The sequence below is a fragment of the Oncorhynchus gorbuscha genome, linkage group LG07, assembly GCF_021184085.1.
Source record: "Oncorhynchus gorbuscha isolate QuinsamMale2020 ecotype Even-year linkage group LG07, OgorEven_v1.0, whole genome shotgun sequence".
In the NCBI taxonomy this organism is placed as follows: Eukaryota; Metazoa; Chordata; class Actinopteri; order Salmoniformes; family Salmonidae; genus Oncorhynchus; species Oncorhynchus gorbuscha.
The window spans coordinates 85559691-85577452 of NC_060179.1; the positions used below are offsets into that span (position 1 = coordinate 85559691).

The 17762-nt window shown below is 45.5% G+C and overlaps 1 protein-coding gene across 1 annotated transcript in view; it reads right to left on the reverse strand.

Moving 5' to 3' along the window:
- Positions 1-3919: 3919 nt before the first annotated feature.
- The window catches only part of LOC124040449 (nucleolar and coiled-body phosphoprotein 1-like), a 35380-nt gene continuing 21537 nt past the window's right edge, over positions 3920-17762 (reverse strand). The window contains 8 exon segments of the mRNA XM_046357655.1: positions 3920-5456; positions 6599-6679; positions 7908-8029; positions 10790-11032; positions 13223-13475; positions 13800-14230; positions 14793-15060; positions 15063-15226. Coding sequence (XP_046213611.1) covers positions 5298-5456; positions 6599-6679; positions 7908-8029; positions 10790-11032; positions 13223-13475; positions 13800-14230; positions 14793-15060; positions 15063-15226 — 1721 coding nt within the window. The 3' untranslated portion in view covers positions 3920-5297.

Here is a 17762-nt window from a genome sequence, read left to right on the forward strand (position 1 = left end):
CCATCTGTCTGTCTGTCCTCTTATTCTCCTTCCATCTGTCTGTCTGTCCTCTTATTCTCCTTCCATCTGTCTGTCCTCTTATTCTCCTTCCATCTGTCTGTCTGTCCTCTTATTCTCCTTCCATCTGTCTGTCCTCTTATTCTCCTTCCATCTGTCTGTCTGTCCTCTTATTCTCCTTCCATCTGTCTGTCCTCTTATTCTCCTACCATCTGTCAACATGGGTTTCACCCGAGCGAGCCATGTTGAAGTGTGCCCAAGACACTGCACGGGAGTTCCCAACTCCCAAACAGAATTAGAGACCTGTGTCTATGTGTGTCTGTGAGTGTCTGTGAGGTCTACTCTACACAAAGACCAGCCAGAGGCTTCCATCCTCTTTCTTCTCTTCTTTTAAATGCCAACAATAGGCAACTATAACTCAGTATATCTCATCAGAACAGATTCACCTCATTAGGACCTCGGATATGATGGGAACATAATCAGTCACGTAATCTACTATGTGCTTAGTTGGGCATTATACTGAGGCCTGTATCCCAAATGACACCCCATTCCCTATCCAGTACCCTATTCCCTACACCGTACCTTATTCCCTATATCGCACCCTATTCCCTATATCGCACCCTATTCCCTATATCGCACCCTATTCCCTATATCGCACCCTATTCCCTATATCGCACCCTATTCCCTATATCGTACCATATTCCCTATATCGTACCCTATTCCCTATATCGCACCCTATTCCCTATATCGTACCCTATATCACACCCTATTCCCTATATCGTACCCTATTCCATATATCGTACCCTATTCCCTATATCGTACCCTATTTCATATATCGTACCCTATTCCCTATATCGTACCCTATTTCCTATATCGTACCCTATTCCCTATATCGTACCCTATTCCATATATCGTACCCTATTCCCTATATCGTACCCTATTCCATATATCGTACCCTATTCCCTATATCGTACCCTATTCCCTATATCGTACCCTATTCCATATATCGTACCCTATTCCCTATATCGTACCCTATTCCCTATATCGTACCCTATTCCCTATATCGTACCCTATTCCCTATATCGCACCCTATTCCCTATATCGTACCCTATTCCCTATATCGCACCCTATTCCCTATATCGTACCCTATTCCATATATCGCACCCTATTCCATATATCGCACCCTATTCCATATATCGTACCCTATTCCCTGTACGGTACATTTGGAAGTGTTCAGACCCCTTGACTTATTCCACATTCTGTAACGTTACAGCCTTGTTCTAAAAATGGGTTAAATTGTTTATTTCCCTCATCTACACACAATACCCCATAATGACATAACAAAAACAGGTTTTTTTTTTTTTTAATTTACATAAGAATTCAGACCCTTTACTCAGTACTTTGGCATTTATTACAGCCTCGAGTCTTCTTGGGTATGACACTACAAGCTTGGCACACCTGTATTTGGGGAGTTTCTCCCATTCTTCTCTGCAGATCCTCTCAAGCTCTGTAAGGTTGGATGGGGAGTGTTGCTGCACAGCTATTATCAAGTCTCTCCAGAGATGTTTGATCGGGTTCAAGTCCGGACTCTGGCTGGGCCACTCAAGGACATTCAGAGACTTTTCCGAAGCCACTGCTGCGTTGTCTTGGCTGTGTGCTTTGGGTCATTGTGTTCAGTTTCCCCCGTTTCCACACATCTGATAAACTGCCACGTAGACAAAAGAGGTTGTACTTTTTCAATAAAAACTATGCTCGCTGGGCCTTAACTATGCTTCTCGGTCAGTCGGAATGTCTGTTTAAGCCTTGTAGTTGGAGGTACCATGACTTGGTCGGTGACCATCTGAAAGTGTTTTGTTAAGAGCTACAATAGACTGGATTCACTTAAGGTGTTTTCATTTCATTTCTTACACATCCAAGCAGGACTCAATATATTTTTTCAAACTAATCTAGTGATTGTCATGAATGTTTGGGTTGACAACTATAAAAGACTATAGTTGGTTGCATTTTACCGTCAAAATAAGACTCTAGAATGTCCAGATGTTTGTTTTGTTTTGCTCCAACAAATTAATTACATGTTTATGTGCACCAACTAATATCATAGGCCAATTAATTTAGAGCTTAACAGGAAGTGGAAACTCAAAACACATTAACTCGCTATACGACCCACGATTAGTAGCCATGTATTCATCCAACTGTAGTGTCCAACAAAAAAACAAACATTGCAGTTGAAGACGACTACCAGTGAAATCTATGGCATCACGGCCGGTGTGCCGCGCGATATCTCAATGCCATATCAAATATCTTCGTAGTAAAATAGCTGCTATTGAGCTGAATATTGAGAAATAAAAAAGCAAAACCCACAGAAAGCTGAGACCCTCCTCTCCTCGACAGGGACGAAGCTTTCAAAGCTGCATTTTGAAATGTTATACAAATCAGAACTAATTTCTCTCAGGGGCATGTGGGGAGAAGAGGGTGGCTTCTCCACATGCCCCTGAGAAAAAAATGTGGATCAGAAAAGTGGAATGTTGTCCCACTCCTCTTCAACGGCTGTGTGAAGTTGCTGGATATTGGCGGGAACTGGAACACGCCGTCCTACACGTCGATCCAGAGCAACCCAAACATGCTCAACGGGTGACATGTCTGGTGAGTATTCAGGCCATGGAAGAACTGGGACATTTTCAGATTCCAGGAATTGTGTACAGATCCTTACGACATGGGGCCGTGCATTATCATGCTGAAACATGGGGTGATGGTGGCGGATTAATGGCACGACAATGGGCCTCTGGATCTCGTCACGGTATCTCTGTGCAATCCAATTCCCACTGATAAAATCCAATTGTGTTCGTTGTCCGTAGCTTATGCCTGCCCCATACCATAACCCCACCACCTTGGGGCTCTATGTTCACGTTGACATCAGCAAACCGGTCACCCACACAACTCCATACACACGGTCTGCCATCAGGCCGGTACTGTTGAAACCGGGATTCATCCGTGAAGAGCACACTTTTCCAGCGAGGCCAGTGGCCATCAAAGGTGAGCATTTACCCACTGAAGTCAGTTACGACACCGAACTGCAGTCAGGGTGAAGACCCTGATGAGGACGGGGCACGCAGACGAGCTTCCCTCAGACGGTTTCTGAGTTTGTGCAGATATTCTTTGGTTGTGCAAACCCAGTTTCATCAGCTGTCCGGGTATCTGGTCTCAGATGATCCCACAGGTGAAGAAGCTGAATGTGGAGGTCCTGGGTTGGCGTGGTTACACTGGTTACCCGAGGGCTGCGGTTGTGACAAATTCTCAAAAAACTGTTGGAGGCAGCTGCACTCAACTTGAAACATCCGTGATAGTGTCGTTTGACAAAACTGCCCATTTTAGAGTGGACTTTTGTCCCTAAGTCCTGGTCAAACGTTAAGGGTGGTTTCACTGCGGCTACCTCGCTCTCCAACCAAGGTGCAGGGAACAGAGAACAGAGGCAAGGAACAGAGGCAGAGAACAGAGGCAGGGAACAGAGGCAGGGAACAGGGAACAGAGGCAGGGAACAGAGGCAGGGAACAGAGAACAGAGGCAGAGAACAGAGGCAGGGAACAGAGGCAGAGAACAGAGGCAGGGAACAGAGGCAGAGAACAGAGGCAGGGAACAGAGGCAGGGAACAGAGGCAGAGAACAGAGGCAGGGAACAGAGAACAGAGGCAGGGAACAGAGGCAGGGAACAGAGAACAGAGGCAGGGAACAGAGAACAGAGGCAGGGAACAGAGGCAGGGAACAGAATAGAGGCAACTCTCAGGGTTATTTACATGTTGGTTGTATTTTTAAACAAGCTTCTTTTATTTAATTTCATTTAGCTCCAAAGAGTTGCTCAATCTCATCGACTTCACAAGTCAAAAGGAAATGACTGCTATACTGCTTTTAAATGTGCAGGAAGGAAATTGGGACACAAACGTATTTTATTCCAATAATTAATAAGACTCAATAAGAAAGGGGTTACATTCGAGTAGAAACAGGAAATTTAAATTCACAAAATTATAACCTCGAGGTTACCTGTTCCAGCTGTCAGTCAAAGCTGCTGGGCCAAGAGAAGTACCTCAGCAGCCAATGATGAACCACCTACCAGACCGACAGGGGGCAGTCTCACATCAGCAGGAATTAACCCCATGCTGACATCTGAAATGGCACCCTATTCACTATATAGTGCACTACTTTAGACCAGAGCCCTATAGAACCCTATTCTCTATATAGTGCACTACTTTAGACCAGAGCCCTATAGAACCCTATTCTCTATATAGTGCACTACTTTAGACCAGAGCCCTATAGAACCCTATTCACTATATAGTGCACTACTTTAGGGTGCCATTTCAGATACACCCAGATCCTGTGTTTTCCTGTTTCCAAACGTTTTGTATACCAAACATGAGGGAGTTACTTCCAACACTATAGAGCTCATAAACAACAGTTGGATGATCCCCGGCTTACAACGAGTTAAATATGTACATAAAACCTTCATATCTAAACCGTGATGGGTCTCCGTGAGACTGCAGAGGATGTTGAAAGGACGGACACGTTTCAGACCGTTGGTTGAATACTTATCCAGGTGTTGTGAGATCTGGTAGGGGACGGCAACATCAGGTAGAGGACGGCAACATTCAAAAGACCTGGTCTGCATTAAAAATCAAGTAAGCCTCCTCCTCCAATCCGCATTAAAACAACAACAGAGCATTTCAAAATGTTGATACTGAGGAGACACTGGACAGAAGGGGGAAGATACCGCGCTAACAATACTACAACAAGCAACAGATTAATGACAGAGAAAGAGCAACAAAAAAAATTGAGAACAGTTTACACTTTTAAATGGATATTTAACAGAATTGGTGGCTAGCTACCGCCACCCGGTGGCTATAAGTTGTAAATGCAGCCTAAGGACATTAAACGTGGTACAGATTACTGAAGCACAGAGACAGACCACTCCCCCTGCGGCCTTGACCCATGAGACAGCATCCTAAATAGCACACTACTACCTACTATGTAGTGCACCGCTCTAGATCAGATCAACAGTACTACAAAGCAAATAGGATGCCATTTCAGGACCACTCGTGTCGTCGTCTACCCCATAAAAAAAAGCCTTTTGACAAGGTTTAACACAAGGCTTATGAACTAAAATCACTAGGAAGCCTAGCTGTCAATGTGACCGTCTTGTCAACACAGCTGTGGGTAGTTCAGTTAATGTTTCGGCTCAATCAGGTTGGAGGGAAGGGGGTCAGGCGACAGGGTGAAGAGGGGTGATGATGATGATGACGATGACTAGGTTTCTCAGTCGCTGTCGAACCTGATGGAGTTGACTGATTGGGAGATGGCTCCTCCGCGGTAGCTTCCCCTCTTCTTCTTGGTCTTCTCGTGACGGAAGGACTTCCCCTTGGTGAAGCGGAGCACGTCATTGGCCCTCTGGCCCCAGTCTCCATCCGACCCGCGCTGAGGTGAACAGAGAGAGAGAGACAAGAGTCAAAACACGTCCAGCACCATGATGACACGATCACATCCCTGGATCAACACAATACCGACAATTTATATTGTAGCTCTTTTACTAAGGATGACATCGCAGTACCTCTTATTTTTTTATATTTTTTACCTTTATTTAACTCGGCAAGTCAGTTAAGAACAAATTCTTATTTTCAATGACGGCCTGGGAACAGTGGGTTAACTGCCTGTTCAGGGGCAGAACGACAGATTTGTACCTTGTCAGCTCGGGGGTTTGAACTCGCAACCTTTCTGTTACTAGTTCAACGCTCTAACCACTAGGCTACCCTGCCGCAGCTGAGTGGGCGGGGAAAACGCTAATTTTCTATCAGTAAGGCTGAGTGGGCGGGGAAAACGCTAATTTTCTATCAGTAAGGCTGAGTGGGCGGGAAAACGCTAATTTTCTATCAGTAAGGCTGAGTGGGCGGGAAAATGCTGATTCTCTATCAGTAAGGCTGAGTGGGCGGGGAAAACGCTAATTCTCTATCAGTAAGGCTGAGTGGGCGGGAAAATGCTGATTCTCTATCAGTAAGGCTGAGTGGGCGGGAAAATGCTGATTCTCTATCAGTAAGGCTGAGTGGGCGGGGAAAACGCTAATTCTCTATCAGTAAGGCTGAGTGGGCGGGAAAATGCTGATTCTCTATCAGTAAGGCTGAGTGGGCGGGAAAATGCTGATTCTCAAACGATCAGTAGGGCTGAGTGGGCGGGAAAATGCTAATTTTCTATCAGTAAGGCTGAGTGGGCGGGGAGACAAATATTCATAAGTGTGCCCTTCACTGTCAGGTTTTCTGACCGACTCGCGTAAAGATCAAGCAACACAAATATACTTTCTAGCCCTGAAACGACAGAGCTGTACATGTTTCAGCCATCCAGTGATCCTCTGCATTAATATCCAACTGTAGAGCAGCTCCATCTCGCCCATCGTTCAAACAGCCAAGATGGCGACCGTAAAATAAAACTAACCCACTAGGCATCCCGACTGGAGCAGTGATCTAAGACACTGCATCGGTGTTAGCCGATTCTGGGTTCTAGTCCAGGCTCAGTCGCCAGAGGGGCTTCAGCACGGCAGAGGGACAGAAGAGTGTCGATAAACTCACCTTGGCATCGAAGGAGTTGTCTGCCAGACGGTTGTCCACTTCAATGTCCTCCTCTACTATTCTACGGAAAGGTACATTGATCTTTAGAGGAGGGACACACAGACGGTAAGACACAGACGGTCACAGAGAGAATGAGGGGTTTAGTTCAGTCCGCATCTGACAACGCCCCACACCGGTTAGTACCACAATGCACCTGTTCTACAAACCAAAGCATTTATTTACAAACACACGTGTGAGTGTGCATATATATTCATTCAGAAATGGGCCCAAACATTGATTCTGCTGGCATGGTAGTTCTGGCATGAATAGATGTTGGATATATATATATATATACATACACACACACACACACACACACATATCCAACATGAGGCGCTACAGATCCATCATCAAGGTCAGGGCCCATTTCTGAATACTGAGACTACGCCATCATAACAAATACTTTGAACCAAAACCAGTCAGCCAAGGTCTAAATTAATTAACATTACAAATAATGGTCAAGTCAGCCAGTCAAGCCAGCCAGTCAAGCCAGCCAGTCAAGCAGCCAGTCAAGCAGCCAGTCAAGTCAGCCAGCCAAGTCAGCCAGCCAAGTCAGCCAGCCAAGTCAGCCAAAGCAGCCAGTCAAGTCAGCCAGCCAAGTCAGCCAGTCAAGTCAGCCAAAGCAGCCAGTCAAGCAGCCAGTCAAGTCAGCCAGTCAAGCAGCCAGTCAAGTCAGCCAGTCAAGCAGCCAGTCAAGCAGCCAGTCAAGTCAGCCAGTCAAGCAGCCAGTCAAGTCAGCCAGTCAAGCAGCCAGTCAAGCCAGCCAGTCAAGCAGCCAGTCAAGTCAGCCAAAGCAGCCAGTCAAGTCAGCCAAAGCAGCCAGTCAAGTCAGCCAAAGCAGCCAGTCAAGTCAGCCAAAGCAGCCAGTCAAGTCAGCCAAAGCAGCCAGTCAAGTCAGCCAAAGCAGCCAGTCAAGTCAGCCAAAGCAGCCAGTCAAGTCAGCCAAAGCAGCCAGTCAAGTCAGCCAAAGCAGCCAGTCAAGTCAGCCAAAGCAGCCAGTCAAGTCAGCCAAAGCAGCCAGTCAAGTCAGCCAAAGCAGCCAGTCAAGTCAGCCAAAGCAGCCAGTCAAGTCAGCCAAAGCAGCCAGTCAAGTCAGCCAAAGCAGCCAGTCAAGTCAGCCAAAGCAGCCAGTCAAGTCAGCCAAAGCAGCCAGTCAAGTCAGCCAAAGCAGCCAGTCAAGTCAGCCAAAGCAGCCAGTCAAGTCAGCCAAAGCAGCCAGTCAAGTCAAAAAATCCAAGCTCTGAACCCAGTCAGTGTGACGGGGTCTCACCTTCTTAGAGACTTTGGGGTAAGTCTGTGGTGCTGGTAATACTTTCTGGTTTTTAGGCGTCGTTACTTCCTCCTCCTCCTCGCTCTCAGAAGACGAGTCTTCTCCATCCCTCTTTCTCTTGCCTGGGGAGGGAGAGAAGACGACGGGGGGGGGGGGCCTCATTTAAAAAGGAGAACTAAGAAGCTCCGCAGGATTCAACAGCCCAGACAAGACACTGGTGAAACATATTTCCCTTGACCTTGTAAACTGACACTCAACACATTAGACAACTATACTAAAAACTCACAAGACATTGATAGTTGGGCTGGGACTTCACAATACGACATCACCACCGTAATTAGGTGCCGATACGATATATATTGGGATTCTCACAATTCTACAGTTGAAGCCGGAAGTTTACATACACCTTAGCCAAATACAATTAAACTCAGTTTCACAATTCCTGACATGTAATCCTCGTATTCCCTGTTTAAGGTCAGTTCGGACCATTTAATTTTAAGAATGTGAATTGTCAGAATAATAGTAGAGAGAACGATTTATTTAAGCTTTTATTTGGGTCAGAAGTTTACATACACTCAATTAGTATTTGGTAGCATTGCCTTTAACTTTTTATGGCTGCAGGGCATTGAGTAGCTTGGATGAAAAGGTGCCCATTGTAAACAGCCAGCTTCCTCAGTCTCAGTTACTAATATATATTAGTATTGGATAGAAAACACTAAAGTTTCCAAAACTGTCAAAATATTGTCTGTGTCTGAGTATAACAGAACTGATATTGCAGAAACCCTGAGGAGAATCAAAGCAGGAAGAGGCTTCTATTTTGAAAACTCCATGTTCCCTCTCTTTGCTCCATTTAAAGGGATATGAACCAGATTCCTTTTCCTATCGCTTCTTCAAGGTGTCAGACTTCAGACAGTTTCAGGCTTTTATTTTGAAAAATGAGCCAGAACACTAACATTGCGTCAAGTGGTCACATGAGTTTTGCTCGCGCAACAGAGTTTGGATAGGTATTGCTTTTCCCTCTTCTACTCTGAAAGACATTTGCGGTTGATATGTTATCGATTATATATTTTAAAAACAACCTGAGGATTGATTATAAAAACGTTTGACATGTTTCTGTGGACATTATGGAAACTATTTGGAATTTGTCTGCATTGTCGTGACCACTCTTTCCTGTGGATTTCTGAACATAACGCTACAAACAAACGGAGGTATTTTAGATATAAAATTAATCTTTATGGAACAAAAGGAACATTTGTTGTGTAACTGGGAGTCTCGTGAGTGAAAACATCCGAAGACCATCAAAGGTAAACTATTATTTTGAATGCTTTTCTGATTTTTGTGACCGAGCTACCTGATGCTAAGTGTACTTAATGTATTATCGTGCGATCAATAAACTTAAACGTTTGGATTGCTTTCGCCGTGGATTAACAAAATGCTTGATCTATTTGGAAGACCCATTTTGCGACCAAGCTTTAACTTCCTGACTGATGTCTTGAGATGTTGCTTCAATATATGCACATACTTGTCCTGCCTCATGATGCCATCTATTTTGTGAAGTGCACCAGTCCCTCCTGCAGCAAAGCACCCCCACAACATGATGCTGCCACCCCCATGCTTCACGGTTGGGATGGTGTTCTTCGGCTTGCAAGTCTCACCCTTTTTCCTCCAAACATAATGGTCATTATGGCCAAATAGTTATATTTTTGTTTCATCGGACATTTCTTCAACGTTCTTTGTCCCCATGTGCAGTTGCAAACCGTAGTCTGGATGTTTTATGATGGTTTTGGAGCAGTAGCTTCTTCCTTGCTAAGCGGCCTTTCAGGTCATGTCGATATAGGACTCGTTTTACTGTGGATAGATACTTTTGTACCCGTTTCCTCCAGCATCTTCACAAGGTCCTTTGCTGTTGTTCTGGGATTGATTTGCACTTTTCGCACCAAAGTACGTTCATCTCTAAGAGACAGAACGCGTCTCCTTCCTGAGCGGTATGACGGCTGCGTGGTCCCATGGAGTTTATACTTGCATACTATTGTTGGTACAGATGAACTTGGTACCTTCAGGCGTTTGGAAATTCCTCCCAAGGATGAACCAGACTTGTGGAGGTCTACAATTTTTTTGGCTGATTTCTTTTGATTTTCCCATGATGACAAGCAAAGAGGCACTGAGTTTGAAGGTAGGCCTTAAAATACATCCAGAGGTACCTCCAGTTGACTCAAACTATGTCAATTAGCCTATCAGAAGCTTCTAAAGCCATGACATAATTTCCTGGAATTTTCCAAGTCAACGTAGTGCATGTAAACTTCTGACCCACTGGAATTGGGATACAGTAAAATAATCTGTCTGTAAATTATTTGTGTCAGACACATAGTAGATGTCCTAACTGACTTGCCAAAACTATAGTTTGTTAACAAGAAATTTGTGGAGGTGTTGAAAAACGGGTTTTAATGACTCCAACCTAAGTGAATGTACACTTCCGACTTCAACTGTATGTGTACTGGGATTCGATACTGTGATTTTATTGTGTTTCGATGTTCCAAACATATTGCTCACAATACACCTTCTGCAGACAAGAGATAAAACAAAGTTTAGTCATGGAAATAAGTTTTGAAACAAATTGGCTCAGTTTTTTTTTTTTTTTAATGAACAAGCTACGAAGGGGAAAAAAACACGAGATTTGCTGCAGGTACGGCTAACTAGGGCAAAAACAATATTGCAATGTCAAAACGATACATTAAAAATAATATCCCAATATTTAACTATCGACCCCACCCCCCATCACTAATTGATAAGTTATATTCTTTAAGAATCAATGGGTAAATATCATGAATTGAAATTACCATTGACCAGATTCCAGACAGAACCTTCTAGAGTTCAAAGCTCACCGTTAGTGATGATGACTGCTGCCGGTGCTTTCGTCTCCTCTTCCTCAGAGCTACTGTCCTGGGACGATGACGGCTCGGCAGCCTTAGCCGGTGTTGTTGCCTTGGCAGCAGGGGTGGAGGAGGCTTTAGGTGTAGCTGCCTTCTTAGACGAGGCTGGGGTAGCTGCCTTCTTAGACGAGGCTGGGGTAGCTGCCTTCTTAGACGAGGCTGGGGTAGCTGCCTTCTTAGACGAGGCTGGGGTAGCTGCCTTCTTAGTCGAGGATGGGGAGCTGCAAGGTTCAAGGGAATTGATGATGCATATACAAATGTAACGAAATGCTTACTAACAAATCAACCTCAAAATATAAAATAGCTATGACACGCAATAAAATAGGCCTACACAGTGCACATGTCAAATACATGTAGGACAAGGTCACAGTGAAGAGGCACCATGAGAAAGAGTCTGCCTTCTGAAAGCATCAGCTTCGGTTCAGCCAGCGTCTAGCGGGCATACACAGTCAGTTTTCACTTCCTCAAAGTAAGACCTTTTATCCAAAGCCTGTCCATATTGATACGCCCACTACCCTCAGTTTCTACAACTGAGCTCCCAAAGTTGTCAGAATTTATAAGAACAAGAAATCTTATCATTAAGTTTGACGTTTGAGAAAGGAGTAGTCTCTCGATGAATGACAAACAGTTAAATGAAGAATTCCCTACTGTTGACTAATCAACGACGAAGGGGCGTAGACTCGAGATCTTCACGGAGCCACCTGTCCCCAAAACCCAATCTGGGACCCGAGCAGATCCGGATCCAGAAATCTAAATCCTATCACAAGTCTAAGTCAGATCTGATATGATTATCACGGGTGATGTCAATGTAATTTCAACTGACTTGAGTAGCACGTGTTGCTTGTTGTAGTTGGCCAATCACATGGTCATCAAATCAGCAATAGGCTAGTCATAGAGCCTCAAAAGTGGCAAAAGTTAGGCAAAAGTTAGGCTACACAGTACGACCCCTGCAAGAGCGTCACCTCTCTACCTCCTCTCCCTCAGTTTCTCAGCTCCGGTTAACCTCTTGAAACTAGGGGGCACTATTTTCATTTTTGGAAAAATAACGTTCCCAAAGTAAACAGGATATTTTGTCAGGACAAGATAATAGAATATGCATACAATTGACAGCTTAGGATAGAAAACAATAAAGTTTCCAAAACTGTAAAAATATTGTCTGTGAGTACAACAGAACTGATATTGCAGGCAAAACTGTAAAAATATTGTCTGTGAGTATAACAGAACTGATATTGCAGGTGAAAGCCTGAGAAAAATCCAATCAGGAAGGGACTCTTATTTAGAAGGCTCTGCGTTCCTATTGAGCAGTGAATGAGACATCAACCAGATTCCTTTTTCTGTGGATTATACATAGTTTCAGGCTTTTATTTTGAACGACAACATTGCGTCAGTGGTCAGCGAGAGGCTCCCTCACGGTTTCTCATCTCCGGTTAATAAAGTAGCTTAGACTTTTCTGCGTCCCTCTCTCGGATCGGACTGGTCCGACCAGGTCTATATGGAACAGATCTAGCTGTCCTCGGATCTGTCCGACCAGGTCTATACGGAACGGATCGGGCTGGTCCGACCAGGTCTATACGGAACGGATCGGACTGGTCCGACCAGGTCTATACGGAACGGATCGGCTGGTCCGACCAGGTCTATACGGAACGGATCGGACTGGTCCGACCAGGTCTATACGGAACGGATCTAGCTGTACTCGGATCGGACTGGTCCGACCAGGTCTATACGGAACGGATCTGACTGATCCGACCAGGTCTATACGGAACGGATCTAGCTGTCCTCGGATTGGACTGGTCCGACCAGGTCTATACGGAACGGATCTAGCTGTCCTCGAATCGGACTGGTCCGACCAGGTCTATACGGAACGGATCTGGCTGTCCTCGGATCGGACTGGTCCGACCAGGTCTATACGGAACGGATCTGGCTGTCCTCGGATCGGACTGGTCCGACCAGGTCTATACGGAACGGATCTAGCTGTCCTCGGATCGGACTGGTCCGACCAGGTCTATACGGAACGGATCTGGCTGTCCTCGAGTCGGACTGGTCCGACCAGGTCTATACGGAACGGATCTAGCTGTCCTCGGATCGGACTGGTCCGACCAGGTCTATACGGAACGGATCTGGCTGTCCTCGGGTCTGTTCGGAACAGGTCTGTATATATCTTTTTTATTTTTTATGTATTCATGCATATCAGGTACGGGTCGGGAAAGCCCCAGGTCCACGTTGGAACAACTTTTTGGACCCGTGAATGACTAGCGTTTTTGGCTACCTACTTTGGCCTAGATGTCGAGAAAAGGAAAAAAAAAACTCGCCGAAGACCAAAACGTCACAAAATATCATAATATACAAACAAACTGTTTCGAATGGGAAGTATGTTAACTCCTTTACCCTCTTCCTCATCACTAGAGCTGTCGTCACTGCTGCTGGACTCTGCAGCTTTGGCTGAAGCAGGAGTGACTGGCTGGTGATTGGCTGCGGCTGTAGATTTGGTGGTCTTTTTGGCTGCAGCGACCTCGTCCTCGTCGTCCGAGCTGTCGCTGTCAGAATCGGAGCTGCTCTCGGCTATGGCCTTGGTTGGGGCTAGTTTGTTCACCACGGGGGAGGCTGGTTTGGAGGCTGGTTTGGAGGCTGGTTTGGAGGCCGGTTTGGAGGCCGGTTTGGAGGCTGGTTTGGAGGATGGTTTGGAGGATGGTTTGGAGGATGGTTTGGAGGCTGGTTTAGTAACAGGGGCCGGGGTAGCCTTCTTCGCTGGAGCCTCATCTTCAGAAGAGTCGGAGTCCGAGCTGCTTTCAGCAGCAGCTGGTTTAACAACTGGGGAGACTGGTTTGGAGGATGGTTTGGAGGCTGGTTTAGTAACAGGGGCCGGGGTAGCCTTCTTCGCTGGAGCCTCATCTTCAGAAGAGTCGGAGTCCGAGCTGCTTTCAGCAGCAGCTGGTTTAACAACTGGGGAGACTGGTTTGGAGGATGGTTTGGAGGCTGGTTTAGTAACAGGGGCCGGGGTAGCCTTCTTCGCTGGAGCCTCATCTTCAGAAGAGTCGGAGTCCGAGCTGCTTTCAGCAGCAGCTGGTTTAACAACTGGGGAGACTGGTTTGGAGGCTGGTTTAGTAACAGGGGCCGGGGTAGCCTTCTTAGCTGGAGCCTCATCTTCAGAAGAGTCTGAGTCCGAGCTGCTTTCAGCAGCACAAGGTTTAACAACTGGGGAGACTGGTTTGGAGGGTGGTTTGGAGGCTGGTTTAGTAACAGGGGCCGGGGTAGTCTTCTTAGCTGGAGCCTCATCTTCAGATGAAGAGTCGGAGTCCGAGCTGCTCTCTGCAGCAGCCTTGGCTGGGACCTTGGGGGCCGCTGCAGGTTTCTTGGTAGCTGCTGGGGCCTTGTCCTCAGAGCTGCTGTCAGAGTCTACAGGAGAACATGTCAGATTAAGTTAGTCCGTAGGTCTGATATTACAATCCCAGACGCTTTAATAATATTAAAGCGTCACTAATATAGATGACAAACGAACGAAGAACAGCCAACAAAACCGTGGTTAAAGAACTCAATATTTTACATAAAAGGTAAGTGAACTTCCAGCTTAGTTTACCATCTTAAAACAACATGTCAGATCTGATAGTTCTCGTGTTTGTGACGTTTATCTAGCCAACTACTAGCCCTGCGCAAGGGCGCAGAAAAGCCCTGCGCAAGGGCGCAGAAAAGCCCTGCGCAAGAGCGCAGAAAAGCCCGCAGAGAGGTGCAAAAGGTGAGTATGATTAGCAACATACGGTTTAACGATTTTTGTAACATAAATCCTGTTGATATTGAAACAAGCCAAGCATGTTCTTCCCCAGCTTGAGTTCCAGATCTTTCTGTGTTATCTTGCCACAACTCATTGGCGTGACAATGACACCGGAGTTAGAGTCTGGAACTCAGTCTCCTCTAGTTGTCAGTTCCAAAAAATGACTCCGTCCTATTTAGTCTATTTTACCTGAGCTTGACGAGTCTGCTTTCTTAGCAGGAGTGGCCTTGGCAGGAGGGGCGGCCTTGGCAGGAGGGGCAGCCTTGGCAACAGGCTTCTTAGCTTCTTTCTCATCTTCTGAGCTTGAGTCAGAGGAGGATTCTGCAGCCTTGCCTGGGGTCCCCGTAGGAGTCGCCTTAGCTGGTGCCAATTTCACTGTCACCTCTTCTTCATCCTCTGAGCTCGAGTCCGAGGAAGAATCTTCTGACGGGGCAGCCTTAGCCGGGGCCGCTTTTGCCGCCTTAGCCGGGCAGCCTTAGCCGGGGCAGCCTTAGCCGGGGCAGCCTTAGCCGGGGCAGCCTTAGCCGGGGCAGCCTTAGCCGGGGCAGCCTTAGCCGGGGCAGCCTTAGCCGGGGCAGCCTTAGCCGGGGCCTTTTTTGCTTCTTCATCTTCAGAGCTAGAGTCTTAAGAGAGGAAGAAGAGAAGAAATGAGACTGTTGTTAACTTCAACTTTAAAGTAAAACCCCAATGTTATGCAAACTCAGGAACAGAACGTTTTGCAACTAGAACGAAAATGTATATTGGACAAATTCAACCAGTTTCCTGCCTTTTCATTCTTTTTGCAAAACTTTTCTTAAATGGAAGCAAAACAAAACCGGGTAATGAATACGCCCCAGGTATAACGAACTGGTTCTTCAGTAGGACCGATTGGAATAATGGCTACCTCTGTATTTTACGCGAGAATCACTCAGAGAGCCATCAGGTGACCACTTACGCAATGTAGCCGCTTACGGGTATTCTTCAACATAAATGCGTAAAACTACGTCACAATGCTGTAGACACCTTGGGGAATACGGAGAAAAAGGAATCTGGTTGATAGCCTATTCACTGCTCAATGGGGACGCATTGGAACGCAGAGCTTTCAAAAGATGAGTCACTTCCGGATTGGATATTTCTCAGGCTTTCGCCTGCAATATCAGTTCTGTTATACTCACACTTATTTTCCACCATAATTTGCAAAAAAAATATTTAAAAATCCTACAATGTAATTTTCTGGATTTTTTCTCTCATTTTGTCTGACATAGTTGAAGTGTACCTATGATGAAAATTAAAGGCCTCTCATCTTTTTAAGTGGGAGAACTTGCACAATTGGTGGCTGACTAAATACTTTTTTGCCACACTGTGACTGAAGAAATAGACTTCAATTAAGCCCTCGTTTGTTTGTAAAGTCAAATTAATATGAAGACTATTGTTTAAATCAATTACTCGGATAAGTATAGGTTTTCTCCGTCTGTAGCTGTGCCAGACATAAGGAGGGAGTATATTTAACCCCAGGTGCTGTTCCCTTCCTATTGCACTGTGGTTGCAAGGTGTCTCTCAGGAATGAAATAAACATGTCACTTTTGACTTATTTTAAAAAGGTGACTTCATTCTTGGGACATTGAGTTTGGGAGTTTGAGCTCCCGTCTGAAGGCATTTAGGATCTACTGTTGAGCTCCCATCTGAAGGCATTTAGGATCTACTGTTGAGCTCCCATCTGAAGGCATTTAGGATCTACTGTTGAGCTCCCATCTGAAGGCATTTAGGATCTACTGTTGAGCTCCCATCGGAGGGCATTTAGGATCTACTGTTGAGCTCCCATCGGAGGGCATTTAGGATCTACTGTTGAGCTCCCATCGGAGGGCATTTAGGATCTACTGTTGAGCTCCCATCTGAAGGCATTTAGGATCTACTGTTGAGCTCCCATTGGAGGGCATTTAGGATCTACTGCGGATCGCTAAAATATCCTAATGATTATGATCACACTTCATCAATTCAAATATTATGGAGACACTGAAGGAATTAAGGTTTAGTATGGTTCAGAAACTTGAGAACCAAGCTGGAGTTATCAGTGTGGCCCCATCACCTGGACATGTGGAAGTACTGCATCTTCACACCAAGAGTAAAAAACTCCAGGCTTCCTTTAAAACTGTATATTTACTGGGGGGGGGGGGTTTAATAACTACAGGGGGCAGTTCGGGGACAAAGTTATCCCGCCGGAATCGTCCTTCGGAATAAAGGACATTCTGGAGTAAATTACATAACCAACATTCTCTAGCAATACCGGTCCCGTGTGAGAAGGTCTTTGGTCAAGCGTATGCGACAAACACGTGTCACGTAAAGAGAGCCAGGGTTGAGGGAATGTTCCTCCTAAACAAATGACGGATTTTGGAAAACATAACGTTTTCAGTTATAGAAATATCTGTGATGATGTTGCAGAGTCAGCAACACGGAGGCTGTGCAATAAACACGTTGATGTTCTGTGGTGGTCGCTGCAGCAGTGAGGAGAGACAACGGGCACTAGTCATGGTCAGCCGCTCTCCCCGGGAAACGTATTTTTGTACGGTACAGGAAGTCTGAGTCCAGCCCGGCACAAATCAATTGCTGCTCGGACTCCCTCTAGACATTTGTGTGTCTTAACTTCTTCGATATAGGGGGCGCTCTTTTAACTTTTGGATAAATAAACGTTCCCGTTTTAAACAAAATATTTTGTCACGAAGAGATGCCTGACTATGCATATAATTGACAGCTTTGGAAAGAAAACTCTGACGTTTCCAAAACTGCAAAGATATTATCTGTGAGTGCAACAGAACTGATGCTACAGGTGAAACCAAGATTAAATTTCAAACAGGAAGTGCCCCAGATTTTGAAGGCGCTGTGTTCCAATGTCTCCTTATATGTATGGCTGTGAATGCGCCAGGAATGAGCCTACACTGTCGTTTCCCCAAGGTTTCTGCAGCATTGTGACGTATTTGTAGGCATATCATTGGAAGATTGACCATAAGAGACTACATTTACTCGGTGTCCTCCGTCGAAACTATTGCGTAATCTCCAGGTGCGTGCATTTTTCCATTTTGTTCAGAGAAACCAAACTGCCACGAGTGACTTATCATCGAATAGATATGTGAAAAACACATTGAGGATTGATTCTAAACAACGTTTGCCATGTTTCTGTCGATA